We start from the raw sequence: 17,972 nt of genomic DNA on the forward strand, positions 1-17,972 counted from the left end.
GAGAGAGAGAAGAGCAGAGCAGAGAGAGGAGAGAGAGGCAGAGAGAGAGAGAGAGAGAAGAGCAGAGAGAGAGAGAGAGAGAGAGAGAGAGAGAGAGAGAGAGAGAGAGAGAGAGAGAAGAGCAGAGAGAGAGAGATAGAGAGAGAGAGAGAGAGAGAGAGAGAGAGAGAGAGAGAGAGAGAGAGAGAGAGAGAGAGAGAGAGAGAGAGAGAGAGAGAGAGAGAGAGGAGAGTGTAACTACACATAAGGAATAATGGACATTTGTTGTTTTATTGCCTAGTTGTTGAAAATGACAGTAATAGCTGTCTTGATTCTGTCAGTTTGGTTGGGTAGTTATTGTTGGTGTGAGGTGATAAAGGGTGTTTCAGAGTTGTTCACTAGAATAGGTCACTTACAGTGAGTGTTTAAGTCTGATGGCTATACACCCAAAATCCCTGTGGACTTCTCCTGAGGGGATTATGGCTACAAGGACTCCTTCACAGAGGAGGGTTAGGATTCATCCCCAATGGAACCTTATTCCCTATGTAGTGCACTACTTTTGACCAGAACCATTTGGGCCATTTGGGAATAGGGTGCCATTTGGGATGCTGGCTTAATGTTGTGTCCTCGGGGCAACAAGAAGTAATGTTACAGAGTCTTAGGATGTGTGTTATAATATCTATGTTGTAATATCTACGTTGTAATATCTATGTTGTAATATCTACGTTGTAATATCTACGTTGTAATATCTATGTTGTAATATCTACGTTGTAATATCTACGTTGTAATATCTATGTTGTAATATCTACGTTGTAATATCTATGTTGTAATATCTACGTTGTAATATCTATGTTGTAATATCTACATTGTAATATCTATGTTGTAATATCTATGTTGTAATATCTACGTTGTAATATCTATGTTGTAATATCTATGTTGTAATATCTACGTTGTAATATCTATGTTGTAATATCTACGTTATAGCCAGTGTACTGTAGCTACTGTCAAAGCCACTGTTTCCAGTCCCAGATTAGCCTTACCACTGTCTTCTTCTCAAATGGCACCCTAATATGTCTCTCTCTCTGTGGAGTATCAGCTGAAATATGTCTCTCTCTCTGTAGAGTATCAGCTGAAATCTGTCTCTCTCTCTCTCTGTAGAGTATCAGCTGAAATATGTATCTCTCTCTCTCTAGGGTATCAGCTGAAATCTGTCTCTCTCTCTCTCTAGGGTATCAGCTGAAATATGTCTCTCTCTCTGTAGAGTATCAGCTGAAATCTGTCTCTCTCTCTCTCTAGGGTATCAGCTGAAATCTGTCTCTCTCTCTCTCTAGGGTATCAGCTGAAATCTGTCTCTCTCTCTGTAGAGTATCAGCTGAAATCAGTCTCTCTCTCTCTCTCTAGGGTATCAGCTGAAATCTGTCTCTCTCTCTCTCTCTAGGGTATCAGCTGAAATCTGTCCCTCTCTCTCTAGGGTATCAGCTGAAATCTGTCTCTCTCTCTCTAGGGTATCAGCTGAAATCTGTCTCTCTCTCTCTAGGGTATCAGCTGAAATCTGTCTCTCTCTCTGTAGAGTATCAGCTGAAATCTGTCTCTCTCTCTGTAGAGTATCAGCTGAAATCTGTCTCTCTCTCTCTAGGGTATCAGCTGAAATCTGTCTCTCTCTCTCTATAGGGTATCAGCTGAAATCTCTCTCTCTCTCTCTCTAGGGTATCAGCTGAAATCTGTCTCTCTCTCTCTCTAGGGTATCAGCTGAAATCTGTCCCTCTCTGTGTGGAGTATCACCATAGCAACACCCACCTGTAGTATGCGTTCCAGCAGGTATATCTCACTGGTCATCCCCAAAGCCAACACCTCCTTTGGCCGCCATTCCTTCCAGTTCTCTGCTGCAAATGATTGGAACGAACTGCAAAAATCTCTGAAGCTGGAGACTCTTATCTCCCTCACTAACTTTAAGCGTCAGTTGTCAGAGCAGCTCACCGATCACTGCACCTGTACACAGCCCATCTGTAATTAGCCCACCCAACTACCTCATCCCTATATTGTTATTTATTTTGCTCATTTGCACCCCAGTATCTCTATTTGCATTCATCTTCTGCACATCTATCACTCCAGTGTTAATACTAAATTGTAATTATTTTGCACTATGGCCTATTTATTGCCTTACCTCCATAACTTACAACATTTGCACACACTGTATATATATTTTCTGTTGTATTTTTGACTTTATGTTTTGTTTACCCCTTATGTAACTCTGTGTTGTTGTTTTTATCGCACTGCTTTGCTTTATCTTGGCCAGGTCGCAGTTGCAAATGAGAACTTGTTCTCAACTGGCTTACCTGGTTAAATAAAGGTGAAATAAATTAATGAAAAACAACAGCAAGCAGCTGACACTGAGGAGTCCATAAACACAAACAACTTCTGGCAAAATTGGAAAAAACTAAAAAGATCAAAGCAAGAAGAATTAGCGATACAAAATGGTGACATATGGACAACCCATTTTAAAACACTCTACAACACCGTTCAGATTGACACCAACGCAGAACAATGCCAAATTCATGAGAAGTTGAATGGATTAGAAAAAGCTATAAAGGACAATCAAAATCCACTGGACTCCCAAATTACTGACCAGGAGCACTATAAGAAACTTCAGGCCCTCAAATTAAAAAATCCATGCAGATCTGATGTCATCCTAAATGAGATGCTCAAATTCACCGGTGCAAAATGTCAATTGGCTATATTAAACCTGTTTAATTTGATCCTGAGTGTATTTGTGTGAACAGTAACCTGGGGAAGGTTTTCTGTAGTGTTATAAATGTAAGAGTTCTAAACTTCCTTAATAAGCACAATGTCTTGAGTAAAATCCAAATTGGATTTATACTAAAACATCGCAGGACCGATCATATTTACACCCTGATAGATAAACATGTCCACCAAAATAATACCAAAATGTACGCTTGCTTTTTTCACGGATTCTGCCGAGACTTCGCTTCCTCCTGGCTCGGGCAGGCTTCGGCGTTCGTCGTCACCGGAGTACTAGCTGCTGCCACTCTATGTTATATGTTTCTATGTTCATTTGATTGTTGTCTGTTGTTGCGCACCTGTTCCCCATTATGTTAGTTTGTCTGCCTATTTAACCTGTTCCCCATTATGTTAGTTTGTCTGCCTATTTAACCTGTTCCCCATTATGTTAGTTTGTCTGCCTATTTAACCTGTTCCCCATTATGTTAGTTTGTCTGCCTATTTAACCTGTTCCCCATTATGTTAGTTTGTCTGCCTATTTAACCTGTTCCCCATTATGTTAGTTTGTCTGCCTATTTAACCTGTTCCCCATTATGTTAGTTTGTCCTCCCTATTTAACCTGTTCCCCATTATGTTAGTTTGTCTGCCTATTTAACCTGTTCCCCATTATGTTAGTTTGTCTTCCTATTTAACCTGTTCCCCATTATGTTAGTTTGTCTTCCTATTTAACCTGTTCCCCATTATGTTAGTTTGTCTGCCTATTTAACCTGTTCCCCATTATGTTAGTTTGTCTGCCTATTTAACCTGTTCCCCATTATGTTAGTTTGTCTGCCTATTTAACCTGTTCCCCATTATGTTAGTTTGTCTGCCTATTTAACCTGTTCCCCATTATGTTAGTTTGTCTGCCTATTTAACCTGTTCCCCATTATGTTAGTTTGTCTGCCTATTTAACCTGTTCCCCATTATGTTAGTTTGTCCTCCCTATTTAACCTGTTCCCCATTATGTTAGTTTGTCTGCCTATTTAACCTGTTCCCCATTATGTTAGTTTGTCTTCCTATTTAACCTGTTCCCCATTATGTTAGTTTGTCTTCCTATTTAACCTGTTCCCCATTATGTTAGTTTGTCCTCCCTATTTAACCTGTTCCCCATTATGTTAGTTTGTCTGCCTATTTAACCTGTTCCCCATTATGTTAGTTTGTCTGCCTATTTAACCTGTTCCCCATTATGTTAGTTTGTCCTCCCTATTTAACCTGTTCCCCATTATGTTAGTTTGTCTGCCTATTTAACCTGTTCCCCATTATGTTAGTTTGTCTGCCTATTTAACCTGTTCCCCATTATGTTAGTTTGTCTGCCTATTTAACCTGTTCCCCATTATGTTAGTTTGTCCTCCCTATTTAACCTGTTCCCCATTATGTTAGTTTGTCTGCCTATTTAACCTGTTCCCCATTATGTTAGTTTGTCTGCCTATTTAACCTGTTCCCCATTATGTTAGTTTGTCTGCCTATTTAACCTGTTCCCCATTATGTTAGTTTGTCCTCCCTATTTAACCTGTTCCCCATTATGTTAGTTTGTCTGCCTATTTAACCTGTTCCCCATTATGTTAGTTTGTCTGCCTATTTAACCTGTTCCCCATTATGTTAGTTTGTCCTCCCTATTTAACCTGTTCCCCATTATGTTAGTTTGTCTTCCTATTTAACCTGTTCCCCATTATGTTAGTTTGTCCTCCCTATTTAACCTGTTCCCCATTATGTTAGTTTGTCCTCCCTATTTAACCTGTTCCCCATTATGTTAGTTTGTCTGCCTATTTAACCTGTTCCCCATTATGTTAGTTTGTCTTCCTATTTAACCTGTTCCCCATTATGTTAGTTTGTCCTCCCTATTTAACCTGTTCCCCATTATGTTAGTTTGTCTTCCTATTTAACCTGTTCCCCATTATGTTAGTTTGTCCTCCCTATTTAACCTGTTCCCCATTATGTTAGTTTGTCTGCCTATTTAACCTGTTCCCCATTATGTTAGTTTGTCTGCCTATTTAACCTGTTCCCCATTATGTTAGTTTGTCTGCCTATTTAACCTGTTCCCCATTATGTTAGTTTGTCTTCCTATTTAACCTGTTCCCCATTATGTTAGTTTGTCCTCCCTATTTAACCTGTTCCCCATTATGTTAGTTTGTCTTCCTATTTAACCTGTTCCCCATTATGTTAGTTTGTCCTCCCTATTTAACCTGTTCCCCATTATGTTAGTTTGTCCTCCCTATTTCACCTGTTCCCCATTATGTTAGTTTGTCTGCCTATTTAACCTGTTCCCCATTATGTTAGTTTGTCTTCCTATTTAACCTGTTCCCGTCCACTGTTTGGTGTGCGTGTTTATTGTATGGTACGAGTGTCATTAGTGTGAGCGGGTTTTGCTCCTCCTGTGTTTGGAGGGTTTTCCTTGTATTTCTTTACTACTCAGTAAAGTGGATCTTCATCTCATTCTGTGTCCTGTGCTTGACTCTGGCCTACCGCATTCCACCGACATTCGTGACAGCTTTATCGACTTCCCTAAAGCTTTTGATTTCTATTTGGCATACAGTTTCTACAAAGTTCCTGAAAGCGGTGTAGGTGCTTTCCAAGGCATGTTTCATGGTCTGTACGAACCTCTCCGGCCGGCCCGTTGATGATACGCCGCGGACCTGATGTGTTGTTCACCTGTAGGAATGTAGACATTTATTTTGCTGCGGTCCGTTGTCGGCCCGTTGTCGCTAACGAGTTGGAGTTTCGATTCCGGACCGACAAAACACTTCTCCAAGCTTCTCGATGGTCTTCTCTGCAGTAGTAGAGCGGATGGCCACTTGTTATGAGGATCCATGACCACGAGAAACATTCTGTCTTCAAATGGACCTGTGAAGTCGATGTGTACGCGTTGCCACGCCTCCTCTGGCCAATCCCACGCCTCCTCTGGCCAATCCCACGCCTCCTCTGGCCAATCCCACGCCTCCTCTGGCCAATCCCACGCCTCCTCGGGCCAATCCCACGCCTCCTCTGGCCAATCCCACGCCTCCTCGGGCCAATCCCACGCCTCCTCTGGCCAATCCCACGCCTCCTCTGGCCAATCCCACGGATGAAGAGGTGCAAGTTGAGGTACGTCGCCAACCTCCTGACATGAGGTACATGTTTTTGCTTTCTCTTCAATGCTTCCATCCAATCCAGGCTACCAGAAGTAGCTTTGTGTGCATTCCATAATAATGACCTGAGTGTAGCGGTTGCAACACTGGTTTCCTTAGCGAAGGCCGGAATGATAACTCTCCTCCCCCACAGCAGACAACTGGACTGTACTGACAGCTCAGTTCTCCTGGAAAGGCAAGGTTTCAGCACCGGAGCATCTCCTGCGGCTTTACCTTTGATGATGATGTCCATCACTTCAGATAACACCGGGTCGTTTGTATATTTTTATGTTTATGATAACACCACAATTGTTTGAAGTAGAATATGTCCACATGACTCTGGTTTGACCACGGGCAACATGGAAAAGTCCATCTGCGTTGCAGTGCAGTTCTGATGTTGTAGGTTTGTGCTGACAACAACAAAGCCACCTCTTCCTTCTTCCTTCTTGCTGGCAGCAGTGACGGAAACCCAGTATGTGGTCAAAAAATGCTCATCAGCGGATGATGATCTGTAAGGGTGAACTTCCTCCTGTAAGGGTGAACTTCCTCCTGTAAGGGTGAACTTCCTCCTGTAAGGGTGAACTTCCTCCTGTAAGGGTGAACGTCCTCCTGTAAGGGTGAACTTCCTCCTGTAAGGGTGAACTTCCTCCTGTAAGGGTGAACTTCCTCCTGTAAGGGTGAACTTCCTCCTGTAAGGGTGAACTTCCTCCTGTAAAGGTGAACTTCCTCCTGTAAGGGTGAACTTCCTCCTGTAAGGGTGAACGTCCTCCTGTAAGGGTGAACTTCCTCCTGTAAGGGTGAACTTCCTCCTGTAAGGATGAACTTCCTCCTGTACAGATACTGGTGAAACTATGCCTAGGGCTTATCGTTCTGTTTGTACGTAGTTAATTTCTGCTTTGTTCAATGTCCGATGCGAAAGCGATCGGCTGCTCTTCACCTGAAGGCATGATATGGGACTAGCATCTCAAGCTAGTTGTGCAATGACAGGTCGAAGTCAGTGCCTCAGATTTCAGTAGTGTTTTCCCTTTTTCACTAATGTTTCCTCGCATTGTTTCTGTCCATTTCCATGTTTTGTCCTGACAACACAGGGTTAACTGTGACTTTAAATATCCAGATTCCACCATCCTTCTTAAGGACTGGTATGATGGGTGTTGCCCATTCACTCAAGCAGACCATGACTGATTTAAGCATGCAAATCTTGGTGGGGCAAAAAAAGAAAGTGAGATGCCAGCAAAGCCACAACACAACACAACACTAAACAATACATTAATTGCACTATAACGGTGACAAACGGTGCCCACAAACTGTTAGGGCCTCCATAAAGCTGTCCCAACAGCAGTCCCAACACCTTACCTCTGCTACACCTGGCTATCAGAGGAGCCTTGTCTGGCAGCGAAACAGTTCATTCCGAGTTGGATGAAAGTTCAAAACGTATTTTTCAGTCGTAGCTCGTTTTTCCCGAGTTCCCAGTTGTCTTGAACTACTTCAGTCAGATTTTGCAGTTCCGAGTTAACAGTTGTTTTGACGCGGCACAAATCATGCTTCATTGACAGCATGACCAATGTTGAATGTTTATAATTTTAAACTTGGAAAAGAGACCCTTAATCTTAGACTTGAGACCACACACCCACGCTTTGCAATGCTTGCAGTTAGCCACGGATTCCTTCCAAACTACTCATTGTTGAATTTGCGATTTCCAACTTGTTGTGTAATGTTTATGTCCAATGGCCGATGAGCACCGATACGTTTGATCTATAATTTCTCTTCATTATTTCTCTTCATATAACAAGGATTAAAAAGGATTTGCCAGTAGATTGTCGACTTGATTCTTGATGACGACTGCTGGCTAAGATTTTGAAAGTATGACGTTGACACGATCAGTCCAATCAAAGCTACTGTAAATACAACGTGATTTGACGTCATTCTATCTGTGGCCAATGACCTTGAGCCTTCTTAGATGGGCACTTCTAATGTAACTCTATGGCAGCACCCAAGTGGCTTGAATTTTCGAGCTCTCCCCGTACATTTTGCGGTGCCGTAGTGTCCCCATGAGTGACAGAACACTGAGCCAATCACGGCGCAACGCTCCGTATTTTCCACTGGTTGTCCCACCACCACAGAAAGCACTGAGCTAGGCTGAAATACCTGCATTTTGGAGCTGCCTTATTCAAGAAAAAAGAAAAGAGACCATGTTTGTATGCAGCTTTATTAACTCAATAGTATATATTTTTTTTCACATTGTTTGCAAACTGATATGTGACACGTTTTAATGCCAAAATAACATACAAAACATGTGGTGCTTAGCCCTGAATGACGGGTCGCCTTTGAAGCTGACTGGCTCCAGTACTTTGTTCTTGACTAAAGCCTCCAAGTCAGCCTCAACTTTTGGTCTGATAGCACAAGGTACAGGTTGTGCATTCAGAAACGTTGGTTTGCTGTCTGGCTTAATGCTAAGCTTCACTGTAATGTATTTAATGCTTCCCAGCTCTCCATTAAATACTCCTCCATGTTTCTTTAAGATGGCGGGTAGGCCTTAGTCTCCATGTGTCATTGTATGCAATGATGGCCAGTCCAGTGTGATTTTTCTCCAGCCCCAGTAGTGATTGATAGTCTCCTTTCCTGACGTAGTGGCAGCTTTTCAGTTTGTCCTTTTTAACTGAACTGTGACATCAGTGACGCCTCTCACGGTGACAGATTCACCTGTGTAAGTCTTTAACACGATGTGCGCTGGCTGAAGTGGAAGTTGTGTCTGACACGAGATACCGCTGCCCCTGTGTCGATCAGAGTATGATACCGCTGCCCCTGTGTCGATCAGAGTATGATACCGCTGCCCTTGTGTCGATCAGAGTATTATACAGCTGCCCCTGTGTTGATCAGAGTATTATACAGCTGCCCCTGTGTCAATCAGAGTATTATACAGCTGCCCCTGTGTCAATCAGAGTATTATACAGCTGCCCCTATGTTGATCAGAGTATTATACAGCTGCCCCTGTGTTGATCAGAGTATGATACCGCTGCCCCTGTGTTGATCAGAGTATGATACCGCTGCCCCTGTGTCGATCAGAGTCTGTGAGGGGAGTTGAGTGGTCAGAAATCCCACTCATCGCTCACGGAGCAGTGCTCATTTCCAACCGCTCCGCTAAAAAACACTCCTCGCTCATAGGAGAAAAAAACTGCCGCTCCAACTTCAAAATCTCAATTTAACCAACACCCATCTATTTTTGTGACTACCTGGACCTACCATTTGGTTTTGAAGTATTGAAACCAAACCCTATGATTTAAATGAAAAGTATTTTAATAAACAACATGAAAAGGTGACAGTAAGAAGCGCTCATCATTTGAAATAGGCTACATGTCGTATTAAACAGCATATAAACACTCTAAATAGGTCAGGAGACAGACAGGGAGCCTAAGAAGGAACGAAAATGAATTATTTAGGCTATATTATTTAGATGATTTCAAGGCTAAAGCCTACAAAGAAATACATTGTGAAACATTAGCGAGAGCAACACACTAGACTGGTAGGGACATAAATCGCTCAGCATTTAAACAACATTTCATTGTATTAAATCATTATAGTCTATACATTGTGCATACAGTCTGTGACTTAGAATTAAATACAAATTAAACGGAAAATGCCTCATTAGGCTCAGTGCCGTTGAATTCATTTTTAGAAACAGGAGTTTGGCTGGAGTCTGTGGCTTCAGGCTCATGCGATGGTGCCTGGAGAGCCGGTCAGCAGCGGAGAATACCCTCACCGTGCTTGCACAGCCACTGGGGGTGCTAAACACCCTTCGGGACACTCTTGCCAGGCTGGGCTGGGCAGGGATGCGGAGTTGTTGTTTTTTTGTTTTCTATAGGTAGACCTAAAGGTTTTTAGGCAAAATAACCCAATCAAAATGTGAAAGCTCCTTCAAAGAGGTAATATGCCAGGCCTATTGGGCCAAAATTAATGATAGCCTATTGTATAGATAATACAATGAAAACGAACGAAATTTTTAAGAGATCTGATTTTTTTGTCTATAAATACTTTGCTACCCACCTCGTTCCTTTCTGTTAGCATCGTTCCTTTCTGTTAGCATCGTTCCTTTCTGTTAGCATGCGCACCGAGGAAGTACACCATCATGCTTCCGGGGATACGTGTCTTTTCAGATTCCACAATGATTCTTTAGTTTACTACATAACCAAACTCCATCTCTTGCTCTTAGTCCTCATCCATGTAAATGTCACCTTGATTTTGCACCAGTGTGTTTTATCAGTTTCTTTATGGAAATATTTAGTGAACTCCATGACAGTAGCTAAAGCAAGGGGCTATAGCAGCGCACAAGTAGACTACAAATGCATGCTGGGATGGCGTGCCCCTGAGCTCATGAAGTGAGCGCTACTTGGAGTGCTACTGGAGCAAAATTGGAGCGGGCGAGAAAGCTCACTCCACTCCAGCTCCTCTCTTCTTGGGTATGACGCTACAAGCTTGGCACACCTGTATTTGGGGAGTTTATCCCATTCTTCTCCGCAGATCCTCTCAAGCTCTGTCAGGTTGGATGGGGAGCGTCGCAGCAAAGCTATTTTCTGGTCTCTCCAGAGATGTTCGATCGGGTTACATTTACATTTACATTTTGGTCATTTAGCAGACGCTCTTATCCAGAGCGACTTGGGTTCGATGGCATTCCGGCCAAAGAGTTCAATCTTGGTTTCATCAGACCAGAGAATCTTGTTTCTCATGGTCTGAGAGTCCTTTAGGTGCCTTTTGGCAAACTCCAAGCGGGCTGTCATGTGCCTTTTACTGAGGAGTGGCTTCCGTCTGGCCACTCTACCATAAAGGCCTGATTGGTGGAGAGCTGCAGAGATGGTTGTCCTTCTGGAAGTTTCTCCCATCTCCACAGAGGAACTCTGGAGCTCTGTCAGAGTGACCATCGGGTTCTTGGTCACCTCCCTGACCGAGGCCCTTCTCCCCCAATTGCTCAGTTTGGCCGGGCGTCCAGCTCTAGGAAGAGTCTTGGTGGTTCCAAACGTCTTCCATTTAAGAATGATGGAGGCCACTGAGTTCTTGGGGACCTTCAATACTGCAGAAATGTTTTGGTACCCTTCCCCAGATCTGTGCCTTCCACCTTATGGCTTGGTTTTTGCTCTGACATGCACTGTCAACTGTGGGACCTTATATAGAGAGGTGAGTGCCTTTCCAAGTCATGTCCAATCAATTGAATTTACCACAGATGGACTCCAATCACGTTGTAGAAACATCTCAAGGATGATCAATGGAAACATTTACATTTACATTTTAGTCATTTAGCAGACGCTCTTATCCAGAGCGACTTACAGTTAGAGGAATCGAACCCACAACCCTGGCGTTGCAAACGCCATGCTCTATCAACTGAGCTACATCCCTGCCGGCCATTCCCTCCCCTACCCTGGACGACGCTGGGCCAATTGTGCGCCGCCCATGAGTCTCCCGGTCGTGGCCGGCTATGACAGAGCCTGGATTCGAACCAGGATCTCTAGTGGCACAGTTAGCACTGCGATGCGGCGCCTTAGACCACTGCGCCACTCAGGCCACTCAGGCAGGATGCACCTCAGGAGTGCAGGATGCACCTGAACTCAATTTTGAGTCTCATAGCAAAGGGTCTGAATACTTATGTAAATAAAGCGTTTATTAAAAAAAAAAAATAATAGTACATTTGCAAAAATGTCTAAAAACCTGTTTTTGCTTTAAATTAAAAAAAAAAAAATCATCAAGTTTAGAATAAGGCTCTAACGTAACAAAATGTGGAAAAAGGAATACAGGTCTGAATACATTCTGAATGCACTGTACTCTTGTGTCGCTCTCCATACGCACCAGTTTCCCCTCTAGTAAGGCAGAGACATAGTAGCCGTGCGGCCCCCCAGCAAGTCGGTGTATTCAGTGTGACGGCCTCCTCTAGTTCCATGGACCCACTACTCTACTGGACTCTACTGTATTTGTGCTGTGGAAATACTGAAAGGAAATATTTCACCAAAACTACCAGTTATTGCTAAAAGGTTTTAGGTTCCACAGAACAAATCAGGAAGAGGGAGAATCAGTGACAATGTTTGCGGCTGCATTAAATAAACTATCAGAGCACTGTGAGTTTAACGCTGTTCTAAAGTACACCTTCAGAGACAGACTAGTGTGTGGGCTACGGAGTGAAACAATATCCCCATATGTTTTATGACCTGGCCTGTCTTGGCTGTAGCGGGTTTCGTAGCAAACCAAATGTCCCTGCCCCCATAACACAAAAAAAATAAAAATAAATGTATGCACAATTCAGACCGTTCTGTCTGAGCGCCACTGCTCAATACTTCCATCAAACTGTTCAATGTTTCCAACAATTTCAGACATTTTTTTCGTTTCTCAAAAGGCTCCTGATTGTCACTCACTTCAATATTGTCCTCAACCACTGCAAGGTTCTGTTCTGCCACGGCAACATTTTCCTCAGTCATGTGATCTTCATTCACTTCACACACTGATGTTTCATCCTCAATTTCGCTAATTTAGCTGTTTTTAATTCCAATGTTCGTCTCATCAGTTGAATAAATGTAATTTCCTTTACTCACTCTATATTCCTCCCTTTTTAATTACGTTGTTTTCCCGCTCCGACGTCCGTCTCGAATGTATTGTGAATGTAAGGCCTGCATTTACAAATCAAGCATGAATTCATTACAGGCCTAAGGATATTTCAGTTAGCATTGGTTTGTATTCCAACAGTGAACCTTTCGAAAGGCCTAATTGGCATATTTTGTAGTTCTCTAGTCTCTAGTTATTCATGCTGAGGGAGTTACAAGGGGAGCGAGGTTAGGTTCTCTCCCTCTCTGTGTGAGTGCTTGTGCGTGCGTGTGTGTGCTTGTGCCTGCGTGCGTGTCTGAGGGGGAGGGGAAGTATTTTTTATATTATTTACCATATTATTGGTTGTTCACTTTGATTTACACCCATATGTAACATTATAACTTATGAGACATACAGGAAATTACGCCATGTGTTTAATTCAATATTGGCTTTGGAGAGAAATGCACCTGTTGAAGAGTTGATGTTCATTTGTGTTTAAATCAATATCTGCCAGATGTGATGAGGTGGTGCCATGTGTTACTGTCGCAACGTGGAGCTATGCGGATGTTCTACAGGATGTTTTTTTGTCTGAGAGATAGCTACATTCATAGGTCGACCTTACAATTGTGGATATAGCATATCATTGAATCTTCTAATAATATAGCCTGCCATTTATGCTAATTTGTTTTCTTATTTGTTTATGCAGATATTGTTTGTTTGGGCAGATATTGTTCCATTCGTGGGTAGATTGTTCATGGAGTGTGATTGTGAATGTAGCTACTTACGTCACACAGGAAGGACAGGGAAAGAAACATATCAACGTTTAAGGTGGCATTGTGATCCCTAAAGCAGCGTGCTGCGCTGTCCGTGGTGCTGAACACACGGCGTTCCTTCCTCAACTCTTCGTTGTTCTAGCGTCTAGTTTCTAAGCGCTCTGTTCCGTTCATGCACCAGAAATAGGTGAGACGACATTGTGCCCAATACTACACCCGTGTTTATGCACAGGTGTAGTGTGTTTATACAGAGATTGTCACCTACCTTACTCTGCCGTTTGAATTCGTTCTGGACAACACTGATGACGGGAATCTGAAGAGCTGACGCGATGAATTCCAACTTCACCAGTTCGTCCCTGGTCTGAGGAAAAGCCATCATAGCAGAAACTCCTTGGACTATAACAGTATGACAAACACTCTGCAGAAACGACATGGGGTCTTCACACACAGAGGAAGACGAGAAGGAGAAAGCGGGTAATTCCCCGAGCCCCGCTTCCACAGCCATCACCACCTCCAGTGAGAGATTATATGGTAACAGACCGACCATGCGGTTCAACGTCTCCATGGCTAATATGATAGAGTCCCTCGGCATGAACACACGACTCTCACTCTCCACCTGTTTGTACATATTTTTACTTTTAGTCCCCCGGTCTCTGTGTTGGTTGTTCCCCGTGCCTTTAGTCCGTAGGCTGCGTAAACCGTGGTCATTAACACTTTTGCTAATCTTTTCCAACTGTCTCTCCGCTGCCTCCCTCGAGCCTCCGTCCGTGTCCCATTCATCCACGGGGACAAGGGGTTCTTTCTTGCCCCTGAAGGTGGGATCGTGACGGAAGAGCCGCGGCTGTAAGTGCAGAGCCCCAACGCGCACCGTGTGTCCGATCCGTTTGAGAATCTGACAGGGCTGCGGGTGGGAGAGACATTCTGGAATCAGAAAGCAGAGCAGCAATGTGCACGGTGCGAGAAAAGGAAGCCGCACACACCGACCAAAGGCACCCCAAATCCTGAGCCCAATCATTACTCAGACAGAGCCTTCCAACCGCACCGAAAAACGGAGCTCCACTCGTTCCCCTGCCCCCCCCGTGATGTCCCCGCGCAGCACCGGTTTAATCTCCACTCCCTTCTAATAAATATCCCGGACAGAGCAAAGTTGTGCGCTTTTTCACCAACAGGCGCGAGAGCGGCCACAACTACTGCACAGACACAGAAATCTTCACCAAAAACGCAGCTTTTCATCTCCAAAGCTTTTCATTATATATTTTTTAAAAATCTAATTATAAAACATATCGAGTATTCCGTTTGGTTTCACATATCCATCCCAATGTAGGTCAATGGACAACAACATAAGAAAAACTATTCACATCTGCGAATGATGGACACAAGCTACTGCACATAGTTACAGTTATGGTATTATTCATATCCATGACTTATAGTTAGGTTCTCTCTCAATTTCCGTTAGTAAAATACATTTACTTCCAAAAATGTGTTCCAATATCATCTATTTGATCTTCAGAAAAAAACACATCTGGTATTCTCTTTATCCTGTAGTCCCTCGGTCTCTCTCCGAATATCCGCGCTCTTAACCCTGAGACCATGCGCTTTACGGTAAAAAATGAAACCGGTAATTTCCGGGCAGACTGCAGCTGAAAAAAGAAAAACTCCAGTCACTCTCCCTCATCATGAGTATGCTTCAAGGAACCAACCACATAAAATTACACACCGCATTAGTGTGTGTGTGTGTTTGTGTTTAATTCTCCTAGAGCTTTTAAGGTGTTTGTAAAAACGAAATATTTCATTAATAAGGCTAATTATAGTGGAGATGATAGTAAAGCTACAGATGCCATATCTTAATTAGATCATCCTGTTGTTGCAGGAATTGTCCTGCACAGCAGGAAATGCAAACATGTGGTATATTCGAGGTTTAAAAAGGCCTCTAAAGTTTGTAATTCAGACTATAATCCACGTAATAACTCACATAATCCTGTTGCCTCAGGATTATTTCCTGCTGTGAGAAACTGGGTAAAATTAAGATACGGCATCTGTGGACCCTCTTGAGTTCAGGTAATATGATATTTGTGATGGTCTGCCAAGAGGTCTAGTACAGTAAGTGAAGAACCTGCTTAGTCTGAATGGTTCTTCAGATACATGGTATGCCTAATGTTCCTCTTAACGTCCTGCCCAGGGGGAGTACTTTTACATCAAGCTGCCTCATGCAGAAACAGCTCCTGCCCTATGGGCCTATTTGGCTCAGACCAGGCTACTTTTTAATGCTCATCTCAGTAAGGAGCGAGGGACAATCCAAGGAAGGAGATATCAGATGATTGATTGCTCTAATCGATCTCACATTTAGAACCATGGGGTGAAAAGCTGGCTGGCAATATGCAGAGTATAAGACGCAAGAGAGTGATCGGCCAGGCAAGGAGTTGTGGTGGTGGTGATACATAGTGCATACATAATAATATTAAAATAGCATAGAAATAAAATAAAGATGTAGGAGAAGAGGACAGTAGAAGAGAGGACAATAGAAGAGAGGACAATAGAAGAGAAGAGAAGAGAAGAGAAGAGAAGAGAAGAGAAGAGAAGAGAAGAGAAGAGAAGAGAAGAGAAGAGAAGAGAAGAGAAGAGAAGAGAAGAGAAGAGAAGAGAAGAGAAGAGAAGAGAAGAGAAGAGAAGAGAAGAGAAGAGAAGAGAGGAGAGGAGAGGAGAGGAGAGGAGAGGAGAGGAGAGGAGAGGAGAGGAGAGGAGAGGAGAGGAGAGGAGAGGACAAGACAAGACAAGACAAGACAAGACAAGAGAAGAGAAGAGAAGAGAAGAGAAGAGAAGAGAAGAGAAGAGAAGAGAAGAGAAGAGAAGAGAAGAGAAGAGAAGAGAAGAGAAGAGAAGAGAAGAGAAGAGAAGAGAAGAGAAGAGAAGAGAAGAGAAGAGAAGAGAAGAGAAGAGAAGAGAAGAGAAGAGAAGAGAGAGGACAGACGAAGAGAGGACAGTAGAAGAGATAATATAATTATGTGGGAGGAGAGGAGAGGAGAGGCAGTAGCAGCAGATTATGTGGAGCTGTAGCAGGAGAATATGTGGAGCTGTAGCAACAGATTATGTGGAGCTGTAGCAGGACCATACCAAGCGGTGATGCAGCCTTTCAAGATGCTCTCAATGGTGCAGTTGTAGAACATTTTGAGAATCTGTGGGCCCATTCCAAATATTTTCTGCCTCCTGAGGAGGAGCTGCCGTGCCCTCATCAGGTCTTTAGTGATTTGGACACTGAGGAACTTGAAGCTCTTGATCCACTGCAGGCCTGTCGATGTGGGGCGGGCGTGCTGTAGTCCATGATCAGCTCCTTTGTCTTGCTGACTTTGAGGGAGAGGCTGTTGTCCTGGCACCACACTGCCAGGTCTCTGACCTATAAACTGCCATCATCGTCATCAGTGATCAGCGCTACCACCGTCGTGTCGTCAGAAAACTTGATGATGGTGTTGGAGTCATGCAAGGCCACGCAGTCGTGGGTGAACAGGGAGTACAGGAGGGGACTAAGCACACACCCCTGAGGGGCCCCTGTGTTATCAGCGTGGCGGATGTGTTGTTGCCTACCCTCACCACCTGGGGGGCGGCCCGTCAGGAAGTCCAGGATCCAGTTGCAGAGGGAGGTGTTCAGTCCCAGGGTCCTGAGCTTAGTGATGAGCTTGGAGGGGACTATGGTGTTGAATGCTGAGCTGTAGTCAATGAACAGCATTCTTACGTAGGGTGTTCCTTTTGTAAAAGGTGGGTGAGGACAGTGTGGAGTGCAGGAGAGATTATGTCATCTGTGGATCTGTTGGGGCAGTAAGCAAAATGGAGTGGATCCAGTGTGTCTGGGATGATGGTGTTGATGTCAGCCATGACCAGCCTTTCAAAGCATTTCATGGCTATAGATGCGATAGTCATTTTATTATCTGTTCTATCCATCTCCTGTTCTCTCTCTCTCTCTACATATTTTGTTTATTTTCTTTCCATCACAACAACATTCACTTTGTGTGTGTATCGACTTCTTGGATAAATGTATCTTCTTGTTCAATAGTCTGCCTCCCTGTCACTCACTCAACTGTTTCAGTATGCCACTTTTGTATTGGATGTTCCAGTATACCATTGAAAGTGTTCCCCAGACATCCCTGATGTGAGATAGAATAGGTGCTGAATTGAATTACATTTAGAATGCATGCACCTTCGCAGCTGCAATTTCAGAATACACTTTGTCTCTGTCTAAAAGGGCACCCTATTTCATAGGGCTCTGGTCAAAAGTAGTGTCTCCCATGTAAGTGAGTTCCAGTTTCACTTTGATCTGAACCCAGAGATGTCTGCAGCATCGTTGTACATCGCATCACAGCACAGTCACTAAACAATCTAATATATAAACTATGTGTTTCAGTGAGCTAACTCAGATGCTGTAGAGGATAGGGGAGGGGCTAGGGGAGGGCATTACTTTGCCTAAATTGAGGATACCCTCTTTTTGCAGATATATTGTAACTTCCATTAATGTAATTGTCTGCATCACTTCCAATCCCCCATATGGTTTTTTCTCTCTCGCATATATATATATATATATACACATATATATATATATATATATATATATATATATAGTTGAAGTCGGAAGTTTACATTCACTTAGGTTGGAGTCATTAAAACTCATTTTTCAACCACAACACAAATGTCTTGTTAACAAACTATAGTTTTGGGAAGTCGGTTAGGACATCTACTTTGTGCGTGACATAAGTAATTTCTCCAACAATTGTTTACAGACAGATTATTTCAC

General features: G+C 43.2%; 1 protein-coding gene across 1 annotated transcript in view; it reads right to left on the reverse strand.

Annotated features, from left to right (window-relative positions):
* Positions 1–17,972, reverse strand: part of LOC311118980 (glutamate receptor ionotropic, NMDA 3A-like) — a gene marked incomplete at both ends in the record, with an annotated part of 131,322 nt that overhangs the window by 69,007 nt on the left and 44,343 nt on the right. The window contains one exon of the mRNA XM_084193729.1: positions 13,458–14,093. Within this exon, the coding sequence (XP_084049855.1) occupies positions 13,458–14,093 (636 nt within the window). The remainder of the gene's footprint in view (positions 1–13,457; positions 14,094–17,972) is intronic.

This window comes from Coregonus lavaretus (assembly GCF_964263955.1).
Source record: "Coregonus lavaretus genome assembly, contig: HAP1_SCAFFOLD_304, whole genome shotgun sequence".
Taxonomy (NCBI): domain Eukaryota; kingdom Metazoa; phylum Chordata; class Actinopteri; order Salmoniformes; family Salmonidae; genus Coregonus; species Coregonus lavaretus.